The sequence below is a fragment of the Doryrhamphus excisus genome, chromosome 15, assembly GCF_030265055.1.
Source record: "Doryrhamphus excisus isolate RoL2022-K1 chromosome 15, RoL_Dexc_1.0, whole genome shotgun sequence".
NCBI classification, from domain to species: Eukaryota; Metazoa; Chordata; class Actinopteri; order Syngnathiformes; family Syngnathidae; genus Doryrhamphus; species Doryrhamphus excisus.
In genome coordinates this window covers 13,232,384-13,243,293 of record NC_080480.1, presented here as the reverse complement: position 1 = coordinate 13,243,293, position 10,910 = coordinate 13,232,384, and the positions used below count along the sequence as shown (strand labels likewise).

General features: G+C 41.6%; 1 protein-coding gene across 1 annotated transcript; it reads right to left on the bottom strand.

Annotated features, from left to right (window-relative positions):
- Positions 1-90: 90 nt before the first annotated feature.
- On the bottom strand, positions 91-10,841 carry stxbp2 (syntaxin binding protein 2). Its single transcript, XM_058050275.1, has 19 exons — positions 10,550-10,841; positions 9,462-9,511; positions 9,296-9,377; positions 8,680-8,756; positions 8,530-8,605; positions 8,356-8,459; positions 8,066-8,217; positions 7,702-7,786; positions 6,577-6,707; positions 6,171-6,278; positions 6,029-6,086; positions 5,885-5,950; positions 5,653-5,733; positions 2,919-3,060; positions 2,743-2,849; positions 2,500-2,598; positions 2,343-2,428; positions 632-789; positions 91-545 (listed from the first exon to the last, which is right to left on the bottom strand). Exons 1-19 carry the CDS (start codon positions 10,584-10,586, stop codon positions 439-441), a joined length of 1,806 nt encoding a protein of 601 aa, XP_057906258.1. The 5' UTR covers positions 10,587-10,841; the 3' UTR covers positions 91-438.
- Positions 10,842-10,910: the final 69 nt, after the last annotated feature.

The window sequence follows — 10,910 nt, the reverse complement described above, 5'->3', positions numbered from 1 at the left end:
TTTGCAACTGAGGGAGATCTCTGCATGCATCACATTCAGCCACAATTTAGCAAGGGAAAGCTAATGATGACCACAGTAAAAGTTCAAGTGAACATTTTACATTTTTATTACTTATTTTACACACACACCACAAAGAAAAACAGCCACCACATTCCAGCTCTATATTAAGTAAATCAATCATCAATATTATTAAAGACAGCAGTTCTGGGGGCGGGGTTTTAATTTAAAGTACGAGAATCATAAGAGTGACATACTATGTTGCAGCAATGAGGCTAGTACAGTTATTAAAATGTGAATACCTTCATTCAATTTAAATCAGAGATGTGTACACAACTAATTTCTGAGCAAATATACAAAAAAAAAAGTATCTTCATGTTTGACTTCAAATATTTGTTATGACATAAAACCTACAGGAGCAACTCGTTTTCGTCATTGTGCTCATCCTCTATTAGGCTCTATGTTATCTTCACAAACCGGATTGGGAACCTGGTCCAGACTCTTGAGATCACTCAGGAAGCTGGTTGGAGTCAGGATGTGTGATGAGCCTGCCCACATCAAATGAAATATGAATTCACGTGCCGATGCTAATACAAATGAAGCAATGGGTTAAAATTAATGTGGCGTGGCTTACCTATCACTACTTCCCATTTGCCGCCGCTAGCGCGAGTGACTTCATATGCCGAGCGCATCTCCGACTGGGTCACGCCGCCAATGACGAAAATAATGAGCCTTGGCCCGGTGTGATATTCTGCAGCAGGTTTGTTATTGTGCCACTGTCCAACACGGGCACTGCAGGGCGGGAAGTCACAAAATCATAACCGGTGATGCCATAATTACTTAGTCATGAGTTATAGTTAATAGCAAAGTCAAAATCTTCATTGGCAACCACAGCTCTCTCTTCTCTTTGTCCCTCGTTTATTGCAGTTAATTGGGTTGAGGGTTGTGGGGGTGCTGGAGCCTATCCCAGCTGACTACAGGCTAGAGGCGGGGTACACTCCGGACTGGTCGCCAGCCAATCACAGGGCACATATAGACAAACAACCATTCACACTCACATTCATACCTATGGACAATTTGGAGTCGCCAATTAACCTAGCATGTTTTTGGAATGTGGGAGGAAACCGGAGTACCCGGAGAAAACCCACGCATGCACGGGGAGAACATGCAAACTCCACACAGAGATGGCCGAGAGTGGAATTGACACAGAGATGGTCGAGGGTGGAATTGAACCTGGATCTCCTAGCTGTGAGGTCTGTGCGCTAACCACTCCAATTCTGTGATGCCGTTACTGTGGAAATCATAGGGCCAAAAAAAATATACAAACTAAAACACCTCTTACCAACTCGAACAGTGCGTACAATTTTAAGTCGCCAATTAACCTAGCGGGGCTGCACGGTGGGCGAGTGGTTAGCACGCAGACTGAGTGGTTAGCACGCAGGACGAGTGGTTAGCACGCACATCACAGAATTGGAGTGGTTAGTGCACAGACCTCACAGCTAGGAGATCCAGGTTCAATTCCACCCTCGGCCATCTCTGTGTGGAGTTTGCATGTTCTCCCCGTGCATGCGTGGGTTTTCTCCGGGTACTCCGGTTTCCCCCCACATTCCAAAAACATGTTAGGCTAATTGGCGACTCCAAATTGTCCATAGGTATGAATGTGAGTGTGAATGGTTGTTTGTCTATATGAGCCCTGTGATTGGCTGGCGACCAGTCCAGGGTGTTTTTGGAAAGTGGGAGAAAGTCGTGAGACCCCGGAGAAAACCCACGCATGCACGGGGAGAACATGCAAACTCCACACAGGGTGGAATTGAACTCGGGTCTCCTAGCTGTGAGGCCTGCGTGCTAACCGCTCGGCCGCCATAACATTTGAAATAGTAATTTGATGACCTGTTACTAAAAAGCTGTAATGACATTAGTAACGCCGTTACTCCCGACGCTCAACATAACACCCATTTCACCCGCCGGCATGTGGAGCTATTTTAATGACTACTCAAGATTTAATTCTGCACTTTGCTCAACAGGAAGTACACAAGCATTGTGCATTACGACAGATTAGGAGTTGAACCCGGCGGGTCCGTAAACACCATCAAGATGGGAATTCCCTGCGGGATTATATGAAGCATTCAAGGCAAAAACTGGCTTATTTTCACCTTTTAAGCTCTCTACTCACTTTTTTTTTGCTCTTAAAAAGCTCTGCTAGGACTTAGTTACAGGGATAAAAGCTTTTATTTAGCAAAAAAAAAATAATCTGTCTGTGACCCGTGTTTAGTTTTGATTAAAGAGAGACAGTAGTGGTTCACGTTGTCTAGGAATGTTCCAAACATGACACAAGCGGGACCCACCTGACTGGTATGTGAGTGGTGCTGATGGGGGCGGGGTCAGATATGTACGGCCACAGACGTTTGTCCAGTTTGTCGTCGATGGCATTCTGATGTGGGGGAAACAGGCAAACGCAGTTGAATGCAAAATCCATAATTTGCATAATTTTTTTTTCCATACCTCCATGATGTCTTTGAGGACGGGGGTCCATCTGGAGAGTTGGTAAGTGCTCTCTGTGCGCTGTTTGCGCTCTGGCATTGTTGCACCGGCATTGCTGCCCTGAAATAAAATGCACTTGGAACTAGAATGAAATATTTTCTGATTGTTACATGTCTTATTTTTACACTTGTATGGTCATCAATGGAGGTTTTATGGTGCAAATTTACATTATTTCCCATTGAAAATATCAATATCAATAAATACCCCTGCAATGATGTTACAGCCCAGATTCTGAAAGTTGGTGATGATGTTTCTGTCGGCCGTCACGTTAGCATGCTGTATGAGTTTGTCAAGGTTCTCCTCCCCGATGCCTGCATAGATCCATCACAAAGACATGATTCAGAGCCATGATAGAATCTAAGAAGAAGAGAATTACCTGCCTTTTTTCTTATGGAATATGTAGAGCAAGATGATGCGGATCTTGTCATAAGCCTGGATTCCGGTGTCGAGCAGCACCGGCACAATGCTCTTCATGGCATCTTTCAGGGGCTCCCCCTCTGCGTTAGCCCCCATGGCCAAGTCCTGTGGGAGAGAGATGGCCAAGGTTATAAGGTTTACTGAACATAGCGATACACTAAAGAGGACCTGTTATGCTTTTTCAACTTTTCTGACCTATAAATGATGTTAGAATGTTGTATTCTAGCGTTAAATGATGCCAACGTTTCAGATCATGAGGTCTGCAACGCTCGGTTTTAGAGAGTTATATGGACGTGAGTCAGAAGCGCAAGCTGTAGGCAACAATTTATCAGGATCCTAACTGTGTTTATTTGTTATGAGTGGTTGTCTGTGTAGCATTATAGAGTGTGCACACAGGGAGCGGGGAGCAAATTACAAGCTCACCGATGTCTGGAGTTGTTAATACCACTTTTCCACCATGGACAGTGGTCTACCCTTGTTTTTTTAAACATGGGTAGTCTCGCAAAAAAAGTGTAATAACCACATTTCAAATACCGATGTTGTAGAAAACTTACGTTACCACTCTACCAGCAGTTCCTAACCACTTTTCAAGTACCTCTCCAAAGGGTTTATTCATTTATTATCAATCTTATGCCAACAAAATGAGAATGTGGGGTTCGGCAGTACTTCGGAAGTACTCGGGAGCGCCACCAAACACAGTGGCGTGTGGGCCGTGGGTGGAATAAATTAAACAGACCATTTTGGAAAAATCCAAGGAAGTACAGCTGGAATAGGTGTAGATTCTGGAAGATCTAGAAAGCTTTCTGTGCAGGCTAACATGTGTAGCTGCTCTATAGGAGTCCACAACTCAATACAAAGAGCCGGGAATTAGCCTAATTGGTACCCTTTAATGTTATGCGGGTGTACAGAAGTTTTAATTGGTATTTGACTAAGTAAAAGAAACCAACAAAATGAGTCCAAAATTAGGATGGCAACCTCAGATGTAAAATAAAGTCTGGATTATTCCCTTTCATCTAATACTAAGATTATTGCATCACTCACATTCAATAGAAGGAAATGTTGCCCATTGAGATCCAGCATCTTATTTTTAAGCCTCATAGAGTTATTAGAAATTGGTTAAGTACTTTTTGCATAGTCATTTAAACCCCATCGCAACAAAAACCTAACCTCCCTTGGCAGAGGTAATGCTTCCAGCCAAACAATGTTAAGCACTTTTAAGGATGACAGGTGGCAGCAGTTGTCACTGTTTGGATCTCTGTGTCCGTCTAAAGAGCTAAAATGAGCCTGTTGGATTTACAAGGCAGTGGCATTCAAACGTACAAGCCAAGAGCGCATCACTCACAAAACCTGGATCTGTGCTGTAAACTCCTTGGACACAAGACAAGGTCTCACGAAGCCAAAAACTACATGGGATACCCCGATAAAGCCAGGCCACAGACATGTGCCCGGAATGATTTTTTACATGTTTCAAGTGTCCGAACACTCAGTCATGACATAAGAGCATCTCCCGCATCTACATATGTTGGTGTTGGGCTACAAGCTTCTTAAAAAAAAAATTCCGATGACTATTCTCCATTAAACACCACCACTAAACCATGTCAATACCGTTTTAAACACACACCAATGCTATAAATAAAACGCCAGCCGAGGTCAGTTGGTGCGCCGAGCAGGGAAGGAGAATACCAGCGCCAGACGTACGTTCGTTGATCCCTACCGATTGAATAAATACAGTTTGTTTTCACAACACATACGAGCAGACAAGTTCCGAGAAGTTTAAAAGCCTTGGCTGGGAATGTAAGGCTGCTTTTCCTGTGCTGTGCTGAGGGATCAAGAGTCCATTATCCTACTTCTATTTATATGGTCAACTACAGATGTACGTAGCAGCTTCACTCACTTAGCTGCCAGATGTACTGAAAGATGACCTCTGCACATGTTACATATCACAGCCACAATAACATTACTGTTTTTTGCATTTAGACTCAGGAAATACATGAATGTTCTGAACTCCTGTTTCAATAACAACCTCGACAAAATATATTCCAAAATATCACTTAGTTATGCAGTATACAGACACCAATATTTATCCAACACATATTAATATAGTATTGCCTGGCCGTTATTGTTTACAACATCCAATTTTATACATTTATAATAATTTCTGTTGTGATGTTGACAGGCAAACAGTGTGCTATGTGATTATAAAATGAAAAAAAGATTATAAAAAAAAGATTATAAAAAGAAAGGGCATTTTAGCACTAGAAATGGCTACTTGACTCATTCAATTCCAGCTTTCTCAAAAGCCGTCCCTCTCGCTATCGGCCATTTTTAATGAAGCCATATATATTTATCCAAAATGTCTAAACGACATGTGTTTTCTCCGGGTGCTCCGGTTTCCTCCCACATTCCAAAAACATGCTAGGTTAATTGCGGACTCCAAATTGTCCTTAGGTATGAATGTGAGTGTGAATGGTTGTTTGTCTATATGTGCCCTTTGATTGGCTGGCGACCAGTCCAGGGTGTACCCCGCCTGAAGACAGATGGGATAGGCTCCAGCACCCCCCCACGCGACCCTCGTGAGGATAAGCGGTAAACGAAAACGCCACAACATAAAGAACACCCAAAAAAAAATGCAGAACTGCTGCTAGTGGAAATTGAATCAACAGCACCTCTGCTGGTTGCAGCGAGTATTACACTGACCTGTTCTACTTGACACAACTTATCAACAGAGGCCTGGAACTTCTTCATGCAGGCATCAGCCAGGTTCAAGTGAGTTGAGTACTGTAAAGGAACACGAGCGTTAGTGTACAATAATAATAATAATACTACAATAAAGAAAATGTGCATAAATAATCTCTTTTCGTTTTAATATTTGGATCATTTAATGTAACTGAATCTATTAAAATATCACTAAAAAGAGTGAACTGCTCACCATGCTCAGCTCCTTCTGATACTGTGGCATCTTCTTTAACATCTGAGAGAGATCTTTGAGGTTGGCCTAAAGTGCAAAAACATAAACAGCCCCACATACAGTAATTAAAAAATTAAAAATAATTATTAATTTAGTTATACGCACATTATCAGTGGACATCCTCTTGCTGGCACAAAAAGTGTGAAGCAGCTCCGTCACTTTCCTACACAATTTGAAAACAAAGCATAGTGTTTTTTTTGTTTTTTTTAATGACAGTGACAGCCGGGTCCGAATTTGCCACACTCACTTGGAGACGTCTGCGATGTGCAGATGTCTGAGCTGAACCCAGAGCTCGTCGTCTTCATCCAGCAACACGTCTCTCTCTTTGGAATTCCCAATGCCGGTTGTCTGATAACTTGAGATAAAAAAAAGCACACAAAAGTAAGGATGCCAGGAGAAAACATACTCACAGGGAATTGAACAACAACAAAAGTAGCAGTCCTGTAAGGATACTGATCAATACCAAAGATGACTTATTACAATTCACAATTCCACAAACGAGTACGAAGGAGCCAAGCTTATGTAATCCTACTCCCCGTTTGTTTCACATCAATTGCTAATACATTTGTTCACTTCCTGTATTCAACATGCATCCTTTTCCAACTCTGAACAGCACAAGAGAATTTAAGGCATTGTAACAGTTTATTTCTCACGTGTAGATGTCTTTCTGGATATCCAGCAAATCGTAGGCCATGGCCTGGAGGGTCAGCTCGTGTAGGAGAGGAGAGACCGGATCGAATCCACGATCGACAATCAGTAGCTGGGATCGCGCCTTGTTTGGCCCCTAAAGGCAATGGAGTCAGTATTAAAGTTCGGATTAATTAAAAACATGTGTACACAATTAAGCCTGTGTAAAGTAAAAGTCAAGTAAAATTGTCATGCCAATGTCATGCAATATTGCAAACCTCCAGCGTTTCCCCATCATTCGCTTATTTGTGGCGGCCCGCCACAAATACATTTTGCCAATAAGACGCAACAGAAACATGAATGATCCCCGACGTAAATATATCGCAGTCCTGTAAGAAACACTGACGTCTCTCATGCCGAATGCAGTCAAAAGGGAACACGGAAAAAGAATACATGCCTGTTATGCTAAGAGTCCACTGGACCGGTGCCACTTGGTGCCAGTTCGCGCCAATGCAATTTACTGTGGTGCCAATAAGGTGCCCAGTGGCGTGCAGTGGCTCAAACTACCTCCCAACTGGCTCGTGGTGGCCCGTAACGGCGGCAAAAATTGAGTTTGGCGGCAAGAAAACGTCAAAAAATTTTAAATATTTGTCGCGTCACTTGCATCAAGCAATTGGCACAAAGTGTCCACCAAGTGGAACCAAATGTCACAAACAATCTGCCTATTGGAATGCACTGGAATGTAATGGCGTGAGCCAAGTTGCGCCAATGATGCTAGGAGTCCACTGGGCCGGCGGCAGTTGGTGCCAGTTCGTGCCAAAGATTATGTGATTGGCGTGTAATGGCTCGCTGTGGCGCCAATCACATAATCTTTGGCTCGAACTGGCACCAACTGGCACCAGTGGACTCCTAGCATTAAGACTCATGCTGGATCAAGGGAAGGTGAGCTAAGGAGTAAGGAGCAAAGGAGGAAGGAGAAGAAAATCAAAGACACCCACAACCTGTAGAGGCCAAAAGCTGCATCACCCCAGTGGAGGTCTATACACACTCTTGTATGGAAAGAGCTGCTAGAGCAGAATAAAAGGAGAGAAGAAGAAAGCCACGTTACAGAGAAGCAGTATTAATGCACTGGGAAACGGGCTGTTCCGAACCTCCCCCATGCTTGGGTTGTCAGCTTTGTGGGCGTTCAGGCGCTGGTAGACTTCTTCGGCCAGCTTGGCGTTCCTCTCCGGCCCGCTACGAGACACAAGGGGAATTGTGCTTTTCAATAAATTCCACTCAAAGTGGACCCATCCACGTCGGATGGTCGGATGGATGGATGGATAATACATAAAAAATAAAAAATAAAAAATAAAAAATAAAAAATAAAAAATAAAAAATAAAAAATAAAAAATAAAAAATAAAAAATAAAAAATAAAAAATAAAAAATAAAAAATAAAAAATAAAAAATAAAAAATAAAAAATAAAAAATAAAAAATAAAAAATAAAAATGTGGTGAATAAATAGCGTGCATACTTGCGGTATCGGATTGCCGGGTACTCTTTGAGCGTGTCGCATAAGGTTGCGATTTGCTCGGCGAGAGTCTCCATCATTTTGTCTCTTTGGTCTTTAGTGGACTTTTGGCTGTAGAAGGTGTGGAAGGAGGTTGGATCATCCAGAGAGAAAACCTGCAGGACCAACAGAGGAAAAAAAATCTTACACCCTTGAGAAATACCAATCACATTTTAATCTTGCGAGATCTTGTGGCATGAGATCACAGCATTTTGAACACAACCGATAGGGGGCGCCAAAGTGCGCCATCTTACCTGAGACTCATAAGGCAGGAAAGCAACATTGACCTCTTTTAAAGTCTTGGCGGCCTTGGAGACTCTGGATCTCGCAATTTCGTTGAAAAGATTATCAGGGCAAGCTAAACAAAGCCAACAAAACAATTTGTCAAACAATTTTTTGACACATTTTGGAGTATTTTACAATCTCACTGTCTGTGAAGAAGATGTGGGCCGCTTTGTAAGTAAAGGCCGTGTCCTTGAAGTCTTTGATGAGCGCACGAACAGACTGCAGGGCAAAAGCAGACTTGTGTTATCACTTTTATGACATGCTACATTTTGTAAAATGAGCTGACGTCGGACCTTTTCTACAGGCGAGATCAAATAAATGGCCTCCAGGCAGGCTATGGGCTCTCTGCTTTTATTCAGGTCTTCCACGACTGAAAGCAGAAAAACGGTATGGCATGTTTAGAACCTATATGTAAGACAACCAATGTGAACGCAATTACAAATACACAGCAGCAATGGCATGAGGTCATTACTTAACATAACCGATTCATGGTGTCATCTTACAAAAAAATCCAAACTCATCACACAGCAACTTAACACTCAAAAGTAGCTCGGAAATATACAAGTATCAATACCAGTACCATACCCTACCACACTACCCTCTGTCCACCAGAGGGAGACAGAAAAACCCAGAGGGAGGCTGACATCACTGCAGCGCCCAGGCAGGCACCAGGGAATGCTTTGCTTGGATGCAATGCATTATGGGAAAACATTTTCTTTATTTTAAACTCATATTGGTAATAGTATATTGCCAAGCTACGTTAGCATTCTTTGTAACATGGCACCATGAGTCACACAACCTCATGGAGATGTCACAAGAATAGAACTTCACCATAAATTAGCCACACCGTTTCAGAAAAAGTGGGGGCTTATACATCAGAATTTATGGTATTAAGACTCGCACACTTACTGGTGACACCCTCTGCCAAAATGTCAGACATTTTACAGCAGGAAGACAGAATGCGCATGCTCATGTGGTCCACAATAAGTACCTGAAGACAGATTAAACTCAATTCATAAAACAATTACTCAACAGAACAAAATATTTGTATTTCATATATTTGGGGCATGTTTACCTTCCACTCGCCATCTTTCTTTACGCTCTTGATTACACCGTTGAGGATTTCTATAGAGGCAAACACAAGGATTGAAACTTAGTGTTGCGTTGCCTTGACCTAACAATAGAAGGATGTAGAACAACACTACCCAACACAAATACATTTGTTATAGATCTATTTGGCACTTGTTGTTGTTTGGTCAACCATTTTCACAAATCTTAAAATCAGCCCAAAAAACAAAATTCCTGTTGTTTTCATTAACAGTGAGTGTTTAAAAAAATGCACGCACTTCATATTCTATTGTTAAATAATGTTTAAAACCATAACATGATGTGTCCCCCAACACCTCAGATACTCATCACATCGAATGTTCCATTATTGTCATTATTGTCTATGTACAGCTTTATAATAAAAAGATTGTGTGTACATACTAAAATCCTGTCAACACCTGCATAATTACAACAAAAACAGACTCTTTCCGCTCCTTTTTGTTTCCATTTTGCATTATAATTTAATTAAATGCTTTACATTTTTATCTAAAGAATTACAGTAATATATTTTGAATGAGTGGGGCCCTTTATTCCATTATTTGCATCATATCAGGTACTGAAAAGGGCTGCAATAATTATGATTTGTGCAGTACTACTGTGAAATTATTACAAATACTACTTTTTTGACTGCAAATTAAATAAATGAAAAATTTTTTTTTGGGGGGGGGTCCCCCCACACCCCATTTCCGCTCCATATTTTACGCCCATGGGTGTAATCAATCGGAACTTCCCAGTACGTAAGCTAGCTGTCATTAGCCTTCAACTTTCCAGTCATTTAGACGTACACCTACGAAGGTAACGACAACCAACGACGTACAAGTTATTTTACAGGAGTTCCACAAAATGAAGATGTGCCACTTGTTAGTAACTACTTTGCCTGAATTCGGCATTTTAAATCTGTATTCGAGCCCGGAAACAGCTTTGAGGAACCAACCTGTCGTTAACATTAGCTATTGAATACGACGTCTTACACATAACTTTAAACATGAAACAAAAGTATTTCAGTTGGGGGGAAAGGCTTGAAAATATGTCGAGGAAGGAATATATGTGACTTACTTTCTCCTACTATTGTTTTTAGCCCACTTGGTGCCATCTTGACAGGAGTCGGGTGACTTGTTGGAAGTCACTTCCTTGTTGTTAAAAACTGCCTGGTTGGTTCGTAATGACTATTACCTGTGTAACAGCGTCCTCTAGTGTCTGCTGGTGACATAGCATGAGCTGTATGAGACCCAGAAATATAGTATTACGTTAATTATTTGCATTAAAACAGTGTTTTTTTCCAGTCAGAAATGCTTTATTTTTAATGTACTTAATCTGTAGTGTTTAGAATTGGAAATAAAGCTATGTTTGGGCTTCAGGGGGATATTATATATATTTACAGATATCTTACAACTGTGGAGGATAATTCCAATCACAT

What these genes read in the sequence shown, in the direction of transcription:
- stxbp2 (XM_058050275.1), bottom strand. Translation starts at nt 10,586, where the DNA reads ATGGCACCAAGTGGGCTAAAAACAATAGTAGGAGAAA. An exon ending in CCACATCTTCTTCACAGACA is followed by an intron (nt 8,460 to 8,529) that starts GTGAGATTGTAA and finishes GGCTTTGTTTAG; the next exon opens with CTTGCCCTGATAATCTTTTC. An exon ending in CCGGCAATCCGATACCGCAA is followed by an intron (nt 7,787 to 8,065) that starts GTATGCACGCTA and finishes TGTGTCTCGTAG; the next exon opens with CGGGCCGGAGAGGAACGCCA.